The sequence below is a fragment of the Engystomops pustulosus genome, chromosome 3, assembly GCF_040894005.1.
Source record: "Engystomops pustulosus chromosome 3, aEngPut4.maternal, whole genome shotgun sequence".
NCBI classification, from domain to species: domain Eukaryota; kingdom Metazoa; phylum Chordata; class Amphibia; order Anura; family Leptodactylidae; genus Engystomops; species Engystomops pustulosus.
In genome coordinates, this window is record NC_092413.1 from 143,895,355 (window position 1) to 143,910,014 (window position 14,660).

General features: G+C 38.7%; 1 protein-coding gene across 2 annotated transcripts in view; it reads left to right on the plus strand.

Annotated features, from left to right (window-relative positions):
- Nucleotides 1–14,660, plus strand: part of ECE2 (endothelin converting enzyme 2) — a 52,462-nt gene that overhangs the window by 3,132 nt on the left and 34,670 nt on the right. Inside the window, exons 3-5 of one of the 2 annotated variants that reach the window (XM_072142379.1) lie at nt 4,980–5,069; nt 8,757–8,843; nt 14,000–14,144. In XM_072142379.1, coding sequence (XP_071998480.1) covers nt 5,067–5,069; nt 8,757–8,843; nt 14,000–14,144 — 235 coding nt within the window. In that variant the 5' untranslated portion in view covers nt 4,980–5,066. Of the gene's footprint in view, nt 1–4,979; nt 5,070–5,271; nt 5,552–8,756; nt 8,844–13,999; nt 14,145–14,660 lie in introns of those variants that run through there. The other variant, XM_072142378.1, reaches the window with a different exon arrangement.

Here is a 14,660-nt window from a genome sequence, read left to right on the forward strand (position 1 = left end):
ATCTATTCCTCTCTTGATACATCCCATTATTTTATTTGCTTTAGCAGCAGCCGCCTGGCTCTGGTCACTAAAATTAAGTTTACCATCCACCAATACCCCCAAGTCCTTTTCAGCCTCAGTTTTACTAAGTAATTGACCGTTTAGAACATAATTATACTTTTTGTTTCCATGGCCCAAGTGCATAACTTTACATTTATCTACATTAAACCTCATCAACCATTTCTCTGCCCATCCCTCAAGCTTCCACAAATCCCTCTGTAATGCTAAACTATCGACCTCAGTATTTATTACTTTACACAGCTTAGTATCATCTGCAAATATTGAAACTTGACTGTGTAAACCCACTACAAGGTCATTAATAAAAATATTAAAAAGAAGTGGCCCCAATACTGACCCCTGTGGCACTCCACTGGTAACATCAACCCAATCGGAGAATGTGCCATTAATGACCACCCTCTGTTTTCTATCACTAAGCCAATTACTTACCCAGATACACAGATTTTCTCCTATTCCCAGCAGTCTCATTTTATATACCAACCTTTTATGTGGCACGGTGTCAAATGCCTTTGAAAAGTCCAGATATACAACATCCACAGCGTCCCCCAGATCCAGTCTTGAACTTACCTCCTCGTAGAAACCAATCAGATTAGTCTGACAGGACCGATCTCTCATAAACCCATGCTGACGCTGGGTTATAAGGTTGTGCACAGTGAGATACTCCAGGATAGCATCTCTAATAAACCCCTCAAATATTTTCCCCACCACAGCAGTTAGACTTACGGGTCTGTAGTTTCCAGGATCGCTATTTGATCCTTTTTTGTATATTGGTACCACATTTGCTATGCGCCATTCCTGTGGAACATAACCAGTCCTCAGTGAATCTTCAAATATTAAAAATAACGGTCTGTCTATCACCGTACATAATTCATGCAGAACCCGGGGGTGTATGCCATCTGACCCAGGTGATTTATCTATCTTAGTGGTTGCGAGGCGGTGCCGTACCTCTTCCTGGGTTAAACTGTTGACATTATAAAAAGAATTTACATTATTCCTCATTGTGTCTTCCACCAGGGGATTTTCCTGGGTAAAGACAGTTGAGAAGGCGACATTCAGTAGATTGGCCCTTTCCTCATCTCCTTCCACCATGACCCCCATGTTATTTCTAAGGGGACCCACACTCTCTGTTTTTAGTTTCTTATCATTTATATACTTGAAAAATAATTTGGGATTATTTTTGCTCTCCCTGGCAATATTTCTTTCAGTCTCTATTTTTGCGGCCTTTATCTGCTTTTTACAGGATTTATTTTTCTCTCTATAATCCTGTAATGCCTCATCGCTACCTTCACGTTTTAGAACCTTAAACGCTTTATCTTTCTCGCTTATTGCTTTCCTTACAAGACTAGTTAGCCACATAGGCTTTTTCTTGTTCCTTTTATGCTTTTTCCCATAAGGTATGTGTTTCTCACAGGACTTTTTCAGAATATATGAGAAAAAGTCCCATTTTTGGGGGGGGCTTTTGTCTTTGAGAGCATTATCCCAGTCTATGCCTTTAAGGTCTTCCCTTAGTTGATGAAAATTTGCCCTCCTGAAGTTTAGAGTGTTGGTTGCCCCTTCACTAACATGCTTAGTAAAGCGTAATACAAAATCAATGATATTATGATCACTATTCCCCAGGTTCCCCCCAACCTGTAGTTTTGATACCCTATCAGGTCTGTTGGTAAGGATAAGGTCCAGCAGTGCCCCCCCTCTTGTTGGCTCCAGGACTAGTTGCGACAGGTAATTGTCTTTTGTTGTTGACAAGAACCTGCTACCTTTGAAGGACCTGCAGGTTTCTGCCCCCCAGTCAATATCTGGGTAATTGAAGTCCCCCATGATAAGTACTTCACCATGCTTTGAAGCCGCATCCATTTCACTTATCAGCATTTCCTCTGCTGCCTCCACTATATTTGGAGCCTTATAACAAACCCCTAGTAATATTTTATTATTCTTTTTCCCTCCCCTTATCTCCACCCATAGGGACTCCACATTTGCGTTACTGATGTCATCTCGCAAGACGGGCTTGAGGCAAGAATTCACATATAAACAAACCCCTCCCCCTTTTTTATTTATACGATCCTTTCTAAAAAGACTATAACCATCTATAGTAACAGCCCAGTCATAGCTACTGTCCAGCCATGTCTCGCTGATACCCACTATATCATATTTCCGTTCCAACATCAAGAGTTCCAGTTCCTCCATTTTGTTTGTGAGGCTTCTGGCATTTGTGTACATACACTTTATATGGTTTTCCCTGTCCATATTCCTTTTGTCCTTATTTCCCAATCTCATTCCAGCCCCCCTTCCTCCCCCATGGACTATGGCTCTTCCCAGCTCTCTATGTACACCGTCTAGTTGCCCTGCACAAGTGTAGTTGCCCTCCCCCCAGGTCTCTAGTTTAAACACTCCTCTAACCTTCTAGCCATTTTTTCCCCTAAAACAGCAGCCCCCTCCCCATTGAGGTGCAGCCCATCCCTACTGTAGAGCCTGTAGCCCACAGAAAAGTCAGCCCAGTTCTCCATGAACCCAAACCCCTCCTTCCTACACCAACTTTTGAGCCACTTATTTACCTCCTTGATCTCCCGCTGCCTTTCTGGTGTGGCACGTGGTACAGGCAGTATTTCGGAGAAAATTACCTTTGAGGTCCTTGCCCTGAGCTTATGGCCTAAATCTCTGAAATCATTTTTAAGGACCTTCCACCTACCTGTTACTTTGTCATTAGTGCCAATGTGGACCATGACCGCTGGTTCCTCACCAGCCCCTCCCAGTAATCCATCAACCCGATCCGCAACATGCCGAACCCGAGCACCCGGCAAACAACACACTGTTCGGTATGCACGGTCTTTGTGACAGATTGCCCTGTGTGTTCCCCTAATAATGGAATCTCCCACTACCAGCACCTGTCTGACCTTGCCTGTGCTCCCATTACCCTTCTTACTGGAGCACACATTCCCCTGGTTGCTAGCGGCCACATCTTTCTGCAGCATTGCTACCCCAGAGCTGATATCCCCCTCATCCGCCAGCCTGGCAAACTTATTGGGGTGCACCAGATCAGGACTAGACTCTCTACAACTCTTCCCTCTACCCCGCCTTCTACATGTTACCCAACTAGCTGCCCCCTCACTCTGCACCTCCATACTTCTCTCCCCACAACCATCTTCCCCAGAGAGTTTGTGCTCCAGGAGCAGCAAACTTCGTTCCATATTATCAATTGCCCGCAGCCTTGAAACTTGTTCATTTAGATCCAGAATCTGGGCTTCCAGATGAGCAATTTTCACACACCCCACACAGCAGTATTCCCCCTCGAACGGCTGTTCAAGGAAAGCATACATGGCACAGGATGTACACCGTGTAGCAATGCCACTTATGGAGTCCATTATTCTAATGGGGATTACAATAGAAATATGCACAGAAAGAAGAATTTACAGTCAGAGTAACACAGAACACAGAAGTTACCTGCTAAAGCCCCTCAAACTTAAGTCCCTTAAACGTAAGTCACACTTAAGACACTGCACACACTTCAGATCAATGCACACTCGCCGCCAAGCTCATACACTCGCTTTGCTAATGCTTTTTTAAAAGTTATCTGCCACAAAAATCTGCAGAGCTCACTGCACAAGATCTGGCTGCAAACCACCAAACAAACTGACCACAGAAGTATATAAAGGCTGCTAATTAGATAGCCACACCCCACTATTAATTAGGCAGCACCTGTGACTATACTGTCTAGATAAGCAAGGTGAATGCCTCCCTATACCCCCCACACAATATACAGATTATGCAAGTAAAATACCTTCAGATCTACTTGGTTGCAATATAAATCACACAATGAATATCAGGAAATAAAAAATGTAGATGCACTTATCTATTTGTTGCTGGATCCAAAAAGTAATCCTTCCTTAAACGTAAGTCACACTTAAGACACTGCACACACTTCAGATCAATGCACACTCGCCGCCAAGCTCATACACTCGCTTTGCTAATGCTTTTTTAAAAGTTATCTGCCACAAAAATCTGCAGAGCTCACTGCACAAGATCTGGCTGCAAAAAACCCAGGCATAGTGATACTAAAATTAACAAAATTTGGTCCAAATTAGTTTTTATTCAGTAAAATTGTATTAAAATGTTATGCATTAAAAATCTATATAAATGAGGTATGTTCGTAAGTGTGGCGACCCATAGAATAAAAATAATTTTTAATTTTTATGTTATGGTGAATGGCCAAAAAAACTAAATAAAAACATCTTAACAAAAATTTATGATTTTCATTTCCTTCACCAACAAAGAGTAAATAAAATCTTATCAATCAGCTATAGATGCCCCAAAATTATGTACCAGAAAAGTGCATCTCATGTGGCCAAAAAATAAGCCCCTATAGGTCCACATTTAAAAAAATGTAAAAAATTATAGCCTGTACAATTTGACAATGCAAATCTGCTCTCTATGCCGCCTCCTTTCATTCTATGCTCAGCCATGTGCCGTGTTACCACCACGTATGGGGTATTGGTACACTAGTATAAGTAATAATAATAATAATTTATTTATAAAAATGAATTGCAAATACATTACAAATCATTGCTTACCCTGTGATTTGTAATACTTAAAGTTATTCTGCTTTAAGGCATCAATCGTGGCTGTTGGTGTCTATGCACCACATCTCACAATTACACAAACAATTACACAATTATTAATTGAAGCCCACCATCTAAAGAGAATTTTAGTGTTAGAACGTTAGTGTTAAGTGCTTATGGGATAACTAAAGCAATATTATATTCATATTCTTATCATTTTTAGTCTTATAACTAATATAAAAGAAAGAAGTAAGAATATGAATTAATTGGATGTAAAATATATATCAGAAAGCGTTGTTATATGTAGATATTAAACTACTATATACACAATTTTATCAATGATATTTTCTATATATAATTATCTATACACAGGCACAACAATGAATCACATGAAGCACAGGTTATATATTAGTCTATCACTCTAATGCTGCTTCCATTGCTCTAGTACAATCCATCACCATGGTAAGTGCTTGCAGATATTTTTGTAATAATCATAAGACATCTTGTCATCGGTAGTTTTTACGTTTTTATTGGTGTGTCAAATGCATTTCTTTATCTTTCAGTCTCGGTGCGTTCTCTTTTCTTTACAAATGATCTATAGGCTGTTTTTCTTCTTCCCCCTCCCTGTAACATCTGATGCTCTCCTGTCCTTCCTGTTGAAGGATACAATAGGGTTTTGTCATGGTAACCAGAGCGTTCCCAGTTAGCAGCCCCAGCTTCACTCCCTCCCTCCTTCGCCCTGCCTCTCCCTCCCCCTCTCTCAGGCCTTATCTCCCAGCAGTTTGCCAAGGCTAGCAAGGATCTGCTGGGCGATCTGGGAATGGGCAGCGGGCACAGTATCCCTTGGCTTCTGCGCATGGTTCTGGATTTCTTGGCTCGGCTCATGTAGATGCTGCTCCATCATCACCAGGATGAACGTTGCGCTTCAGAATCTCAGCAACAGCGTGAGTGCCAAGGGAGATCTATATACACTGAATGCACACTAATTTATTTCTGGTCATCCATATACACTGACGTATGAAAGTAGGTGTATTCTAGCCTATATGTAACATGCACTGATGTAGGCGTGGATATACACGTAATATATAATAATAGCTTTCCTGATGTTCACTTTACAATATGCACAAATGTAACCATACTAACATCATCTGTCTGCTTAATCATGCCTTAATGCTTCATCATTTATAGAAATCCTTGTTTATTGATAAGTGTCACAAATGTCTCACCTCCTCTTTGTAAAGGCTTCTTGTGATACCCATGTCTTCCTTTACATTTCTGCAGGCCCTGTACTGTTTTCTTCAATCTGAACCATGAGCATTTTCTAAATAGTTTGGAAAGTTTCTAACATCACCTTTTTATATCCATTTTATCCTTTCCTAATACTATTGTTCTATTTTGGAATCATAGGAATAAATTCTGCATTCTAGGATATGTATTTTTGCACTGTACTCGCATGAATGCTATTGTATGTATTGCCTGTGCCTAATATTTAGATACACACATAGGTATAATATAGATCGGGAAGTGTTCACTAGTAATTACAACTAAACTTTAAAGCCTAAAAAGATCAGAAATTACTAAATCAAAAAATATTCTCCCTCTATATATTGATCTGCTCAGATCCTCCTCCTTTATAACATGCTGCCTGCAAATCAGATTGTATGTTTCACGTGACAAGTTAAATTTTACTTGAGTCTCCTGTGGTAAAATACTACTATAGTTTCCTCTCATACGTTGTATGTTATCGTGCTGCTTTGACAGTGCATAGCCATGTGATGTTGGTCTATAATGAGTCACATTTATTGGATAAAATGTGGCAAAAACAATGCAAAAGAGAATGGTATTAAAGAGTTATTGCAGAAACGAAAATAGAGCAAGTGTCAATAGTAAACTTTGTATCTAATTCATTAAGGTGGCACAAAGAAACAAATTTGCTGAGAGATAAGTAAGCTTTAAATAAATGTTGCAGATGTTATATTTAAGAGAGGCTGGTGTTATTTTAGTTTTGTTCTGACACCAAAATGGTATTAGCTAAAAAAGTGGCATGGCTGAACTACCTGTAATGCTCATACCAAGTATGATATTTACTAGCTTTAGAGGGATGAATGCAAATACAGGCAGTCCCCGGGTTACATACAAGATAGGGTCTGTAGGTTTGTTCTTAAGTTGAGTTTGTATGTAAGTCAGAACTGTATATTTTATCATTGTAATCCCAGCCAGAACTTTTTTGGTCTCTGTGACAATTGGATTTTAAAAATGTTGGGTTGTCATAAGAATCAATATTAACACTAAAGCTTCATTACAGACACTTGTGATGACTGTTTCAGCTGGTCATTGTAGCTTAGGGCTAAAGTACAATAAATTACCAATATTCAGAGGTCCGTTTGTAACTATGGGTCATATGTAAGTCGAGTGTTCTTAAGTAGGGGACCGCCTGTATGCACTTAATTTTCACACCTTGAAGTAAATTAACCACACGGATTTAATGGTTTTAACCCAAGCATACTTGCATACTCCTTTATTTATATGTTAATAGCTTATTTTTTGTGAAAAAGAATTTTTAACAATATGAAAATGGCCCTCAGGGGCTCTTGTGTACGTCACATAAGCTTCTTCTGGCTTTGGTGGCTGTCCACAGATCTCTGGGAGGAGAAGGGCATAGGTGCCCAAGGAACACGTAAATAATTAGCAGCTGATGCAGCCAGAAGGGGCTTTTTTGATGTACACAAGAGCCCCTGAGCGTTATTTGCATATTTGTTAAAGTCCTTTTTCACAGAAAATAAGCCTTAAACAGCTAATTGAAGAACAGATGTTTTTTTAGGGGACACACACCTGCATGTAAGAATGCTTAGGTTATAACCACTAAATCCAAGTGGTTAATTTACTTTAAGGTGTGAATGTGAAGTGTATTTTTGTTTTCATCAGGTTTATTAAAACAGGGACATGGTAAAATTATCCTTAGTAATTTCTATGGGATTATCTAATATTTCTGTTCTGATTTTGCTTTGTTGCTAGTTTTGAGAGCCAATTTGTTAGGAAGTTAGCTAGCCTTTATATTCCTCATCCATAGAAGCTAGTGATAGAAATGACAGTAGAATTTCCAGCACCCTATAAACTCCCGCAAAGCATTGCCATCTTGCAGTTATGGCTATCATTTTAAGTACTCAAAAAGATAAAGCTAAGCGTCAGAGCAGTAAAAAATGTAAGCAAACCTGTCCACTTTATTTTGCTAAATTTAGCAACCATTATTTTAGCTATGCTTTCCTGTGCCTTTTGCAGATCATATTGGAAAAGACAAGGGAATTGATCTATGCTGTAATTATGTGTACAGCAAGGATAGTGGTAGACAGACTTCCATCAATAAGTGTGTGATGGCATAGCAAGCAAAGTAATAGCGCTTACTAGAATAGAAATAGCCCTTTTCCTGCTAAAACTACAACTCATCCCATGAAAAACAAGACTTTATTAAGTTGCATAGACATAAAAGTGAAAATGACTATTGGAATAAAACAAATAAGTTTATAAAATACAAAATAATGGCAACTTATTGTAAATCTTGCTTGACCAAGACCTAATAGTACTTTTCCTCTGCAGCATCTAGGGAAGTCTAAGGCCAGACATGACTTCCCTGACTCACTAGGGGTTTTAGGAACGTTAGGGACCAGTTTGTAACCTATTTTATACCTACAATGATCATTAAATACAGGCGGTCCCCTACTTGAGAACACTCGACTTACATATGACCCCTAGTTACAAACGGACCTCTAGATATTGGTAATTTATTGTACTTTAGTCCTAGGTTACAATGATCAGCTGTAACAGTTACCAAATGTGTCTGTAATGAAGCTTTATTGTTAATCCTGGTTCTTATGACAACCCAACATTTTTAAAATCCAATTGTCACAGAGACCAAAAAAGTTCTGTCTGGGGTTACAATGATAAAATATACAGTTCCGACTTGCATACAAATTCAACTTAAGAACAAACCTACAGACCCTATCTTGTATGTAACCCGGGGACTGCCTGTACTTGGCTTTGTTAATAAATCTATTGTTTTTTTATAAATAATAGGGAAATATTTTCCTTCACATTTTGCTACTACATGTTATAGAATAGTATATATTTTCTGGTTTGAACTTGCTGTTGCAGATGTCTGACTACAAACGCGCCACATTTCATGATGAAGATATTCCAGACCCTCCAGTGGAGACAGCTTCATCTCCTGATACTGTAGAGGTGAGAGACATTCTATACAGCACATCATTTTACATTACATTATGAATTACATTTTTATTGAATATGGATCTATATATATATATATATATATATCAGATGAAATATATATAAGTATAGCTTGACTGGGACAGGCCACTACTAATCAAATGCGAGGTCCAACCCGGATACCCTTGTTGATAGGCAGAATGAATAGTACCCTTATGGGGACCCTGAAACAGTACACTCAGGTACTGTATGACATATCATTTCAAGCATTCCCTCTTTCTAGCATTTCCTTACCGTTGAAAAGGTAGACAGTAATTGGATATTTTTCTGCAGCTCGCATTTCCAAATGTGTCTGCCTGTAACTCACATAACCACAAGCCTAATGTGATTTAAAAAATGAGAGTCTAATCTTTACTATGATAAAAGACTGAGAAATTTGAAGTAACAACTCTCTTCCAGCCTCTAAAGGTGACTCATCTCATATGAAAAGTGACCATTCTCAGCTAATTTGCATATGACTTTGGAGGCATTTTTTACAACTAAATGGGCAACTTTTAGCAACAGAGTCCCTTTAACCCTTTGCACAGAAAAATTAGTTCAGCTTTATTGACAGCTGTGCCTGGTTTTGCAGTTCATCTTAATCCAGTGGCTAGAATTGAGCTGCAGCACCAAGTGGAGCTGTCCTGTTATATAAGGTGCAGTGTGTATAAACAATGAAGAGAAATGGAGCTTTAAAATAAATTTTAATATATATCATTATCTTTTCATACTATATGTGGATATAGTGTGCACTGTAGCCACTCATGGGTATGTACGTATTCCTCAAAGATGGCAAAATCAGAAAAGTCTTAATTTAACCCATTCACACATAGCAACATATATATAAATAATTATAAAGAGGGCTCACAACAGTTAACATGTTAGGTGTACCTCTCCTCCCCTGAGGCTTTGACAGTGGCATATATGGAAAAATAAAAAAAGGGTTTATTTTACCAGAAAGTAGTGTCGTAGTATTACAGGTTTGCCAGCCCCAGTTTTTTACATGAAAATAAATATGCAAATAAATATTTTTTGACCAATAAGTATGAGAGTTCGATGGGAAGAATCTGTAGAAAAAAGGGAGAAAGTTTATCTATCACAGCCACCAAATTATGTATAGTTTTAAGACCGTCTAATCAGATCATATTGACTTTGTTGAAGCCTATGGAGGTTGTTCCCATTGTATATAGTTATTTCTAGGTTATTTCTGAAATCCATTCTCCTAAGTAGAGTCTTAAGCAGCAATGCATTGACAGCTGTATCATTCTCTGAATTACCTATAAGACCATTAAAAGGGGTCGTCCAGGAATGAATATATATTTTAGACACAACTAGGGGGCTGTAAAAATAAAAAGCTGCCAGGCCTCTATTTGTTTCCAGAGGCCAGTACTGGCGTCCCGACCTCTGCTGTGTGCCTGCTACTGCATTCATTTCAGTAACTTGTAGGCAAGCAGCAGCGGTCAGGATGGGTGTGCAGGCCTCTGTAACCACACACTGGCGGTGACTGACATTGACGCGGGAGAATATGAGCCCCAAAGAAGATAAGTATAAGCTCTGCAGTGGCGGGCTGCACTGTGGCTTAATGGGAGCAGCGAGATAGATGAGTATAAGAGGTTTATTATTTTATACTATATCCTTATACACTTGAGTATAAGCCGAGGCACCTAATTTTAACACAAAAAACTGGGAAAACCTATTGACTTGAGTATAAGCCTAGAGTGGGAAATGCATTGGTCACAGCCTCCCCAATATATAGCCATCAAGCACAAGCACAATATATATATATATATATATATATATATATATATATATATATTTTTTTTTTTTTTTTTGCTGGGCCCACGCTAATGCCTTAGAAAACTAAGTAAAGAATGACCAACCGGAATCATTTAATGCTTTTTCAGCATCTGTGAAAAGCGGGCATACTATGATTATACTGAGCACCAATTACGACATTCAGGACCTTGACATTATTGTCATGTGCTTCATGAGCAAGGACCAAACTTACTTGATCATTATAGTATGATAAATATAAATCAATTTGTTAACTGTAAAATGGGTAACAACGGGTCTGAGGATCTCATCTCGGCACCTAATGGTAGTCAGGCCACCTCTGGCAAGCACATGGAGGGCTGTGCGGCCCTCCAAAGAAAAGCCACCCCCCATCATTACTAACCTACTGGTGAACCGGTCATGCTGAAGGATGTTGCAGGCATCAGATGGCTCTCCACTGCGTCTCCAGATTCCGTCACATCTGTCACATGTGCTCAGTGTGAATCTGCTTTCATCTGTTAAGAAAACACGGTGTCAGTGGTGAATTTGCCGATCCTGTTGTTCTCAGGGCAAATGCTGTGAGCATAACCTCCATCTGTGGACATCAGGCCTTCATACCATCCTCATGGAATCAGTTTCTATCCATGTGTCCAGATAATTGCCCATTTGTGGCTGCTGGAGGTAATTTTGCAGGTCTCTGGCAGTGCTACTCCTATTTCTACTTGCACAAAGGCAGAGGTAGCGGTCCTGCTGCTGGATTATTCCCCTTCCACGGACCCCTCTCCTGGTGTACTGGCCTGTCTCCTGGTAATACCTGCAGCCTCTGGACACTATACTGACAGACACAGCAAGCCTTTTTGCTACAGCTCCCATTGATGTGCCATCCTGGATGTTCTACCAGAGCCAGTTGTGTGGGTTGTATAGTCCATGTCATGCAAACACAAGTGTGAAAGCATCACCAACATACAAAATTGACCAAAACTTCAGCAAGAAAGCATAGGTACTGAGAAGTGGTTTGTGGTCTACCCCTGCAGAACCACTCCTTCCATGAGCGTGTCTTGCTAATTGCCAAGAAATGAATGAAATTGTGAAATTGATTGTCAATTAGTGTTGCTTTTTAGGTGGACAGTTTGATTTCACAGAAGTTTGATTTACCTGGAGTTATACTGTGTTGTTTAAGTGTTCCCTTTATTTTTTTGAGCAGTGTAATATTTTCAGGGCTAAATGAGTAAATATTGTTCTTTAATATTCATAATTATATATGTCATCATGATAGCCAGAGAACATATAATACAGACATGTTGGCCAAGGACATACTTTGCACTGTAAATGTCAAATGTTTTATGCTTATGAGAAGCTAGACAAAAGCAATTCCAGTGTGCTGGACTCAAAATCAAAGTGAGTGTCTTCTTGAACTAATCCCTTGGTAAAGGTTTTTACCATTTTTAGTTTTTATATGATTTCCCAGTATATTTGATAAACACCTCATAGATCAAGACCAGTGACTTACATACCCCGAAACAAAGCAACCATTACAATTTTAAAAGCTCTAAATGGAAACCTTATGTTTTTGATATCTCATAAATGCTCAAGATGAGAATTCACCTTTGACTTTCATAATTCAAAAGTTATATCTGATATTTAACCTTTCATTTTTGAATCTTACAAAAGTCTTTTTGTAAAAATGATACAGGATCCTTCTAAATACTTTGCTCACTTTTCCATTGCAAAAAAGTACCGGAAAGCCCCTGCTACAAAATACTTTTTAACTATTATGGTGTCATATCTCTAAACTGTTCATCTTTGGTTAACAAAAAATGGGTATTCAAAAGGAGAAGCAGGTACTTTCCTCATTGGAAAAGCAACATTCTAAACCAATACAAGGTATTTTGTAGTGAAAAAGGAGCTTAAAGGGGTTGGCTATTTCTAGATTTCTGTAGTGTGCAGATGGAGGGTCATGTGTCCATCTATCTTTCAGGACCTTATGACAGTATTCAATCTCATTTCTGTCACTCCCCTGTACTGGAGACAAGTGGTGTCCTGGAACTCTGTTTATCAATCAACTTCTCCACAATAGTTCGTCATACTTCTAGCGCAGGACAGGGAGTGGAGTACTGGGAGTGAAAGAAATGTGACTGAATACTGTCATAAGATCCTTATAGGAAACCTGTCACTTGTCCTGAGGAGAACAGTGACATCTGGGAAGGGGGTGGGGTTAAGAGTTTAAACAGCTTGGTGGAGACGGGGTAGCTCTTGACTGCATGGTTGAGCTCCCCACCTCCTGGAATGGATCTCATGTCATGTTTAAATAAATGCTTCAGTGCATAAAAGATGTTAAAACACCTAAGGCATACTTGGATACTAGTCTATAAGGTACTGCTTGGAGTTTGTGGGGGGTTTATGATGTGACAAAGGCAGCAGGGCCGGCATTAGGGAGTGTCAACTGTCTACCTAGTTATCTATCTCCAATAATTTGTCTGTTTCCTATATATATATATATATATATATATATATATATATATATATATGTCTATCTAACCATTTATCTATCGAGCTTTTTGTTTATCTATTTACCTTTATATCTTCTATCTACCTATCTGTCTCCTTTCTATTATCTTTTCATCTATCAATCGATCATCTTTCTCTTCTATTGTATCTATCTTTCATATCTATCTTCTATCATCTATCTGGTTATCTACTTTATATTTATGCATGTATAAATCTATCATCTATCTATAAATCTATATCATATTCATATTTATCTTATATCATCAATTTACCTATCATTTGTCAAGCTCCTATAAAATCCTCCTACAGTCGCATATTACAAACTGCCTTATCACACGACTGTTTGTAAACTAATCTTACTGAATGTGACTGTTCACAAAGTAGTTTATTTTGGGGCCCCACTTTTAATTTTGCCCAGGGACCCACTTTGTCTAAAACCGTATTTGAAGGTAGAGCATGCACAGACTGGTCATGGACATTTAGGTTCACATGACCCTACATCACCTGACATTTTATGGACAGGAATAACTGGAAGATGAATTAAAAGGAATCTCCCAATCAGGCGACTTGACTATACATTTTAATAAAGCTGTGCAGAAATATAAATATATGTATATTTGTAAATTACCTAATATCGTAAATTACCTAATATCCTTCCTCCTGCAAATTACAAAAACTTTTAAGTAAATGAGCCAACCCCTTTAATTGTAGCAACGATTATGCAAAGTGACTTTGGAATAGGAATAAATGTTTACATGTCAAACAGTGTTAAAAGGAAAATGGGTTACCTCGTCTTAAATGTTTCAAATTTTCACGCATTTCACATATCAGAGATTTGCTTGTTTTTACAGGTTGGTTTTCGGAAGGGAAGAGGGCACATCTTTAGTTCCCTTGGAGGAAGATCTCAGCCTGAAATTTTTTTGGGAGCCTTGAGTGCAGTTTTAGGATTGTTGCTCATTGGAAGCCTAATTGCTTTAGGAGTTCAGCAAGTCTCAGGTACCAAGAAAATATGTTCTTCCTACGTGAATCTAATTTCTCCATTTGCGTGGTTTTCTATTTTCATACTACATTCTGAAGAATTATGCTAACATATGTCATATTAGATTCTCAGAAACTAAATATAGAAAAACTTATGATGCTTATTATGCTCTATGATGCTTTTTAGAATGAATAATAAAGCACCATAGAAGAAAGTGAAGAAGAAAAACTGATGGGTGGTTTAGACATCCTTAATGGGGTTGTCTACAATATAGGAGGATCCCATCAGTTTGACCAACACTGATTGCAAGAACAGGACCCCCAGCAATTGTGAGAATGTGTGTCCCGTTTTACAGGAGGAGCGGCAGGACAAACATTCAAAATTGCCAGACACAGAATTTGGCTATGTCCAGTATTTCCTTAGAGAGTGAATTGGATTGCTGGAGGTAACCGAATGCTTGGAAATATCTGATGCCATCTTAAAATTGAATAGAGCAGCAGGACGCTCCATCAATTAGTTAGGAAGGGACTCAT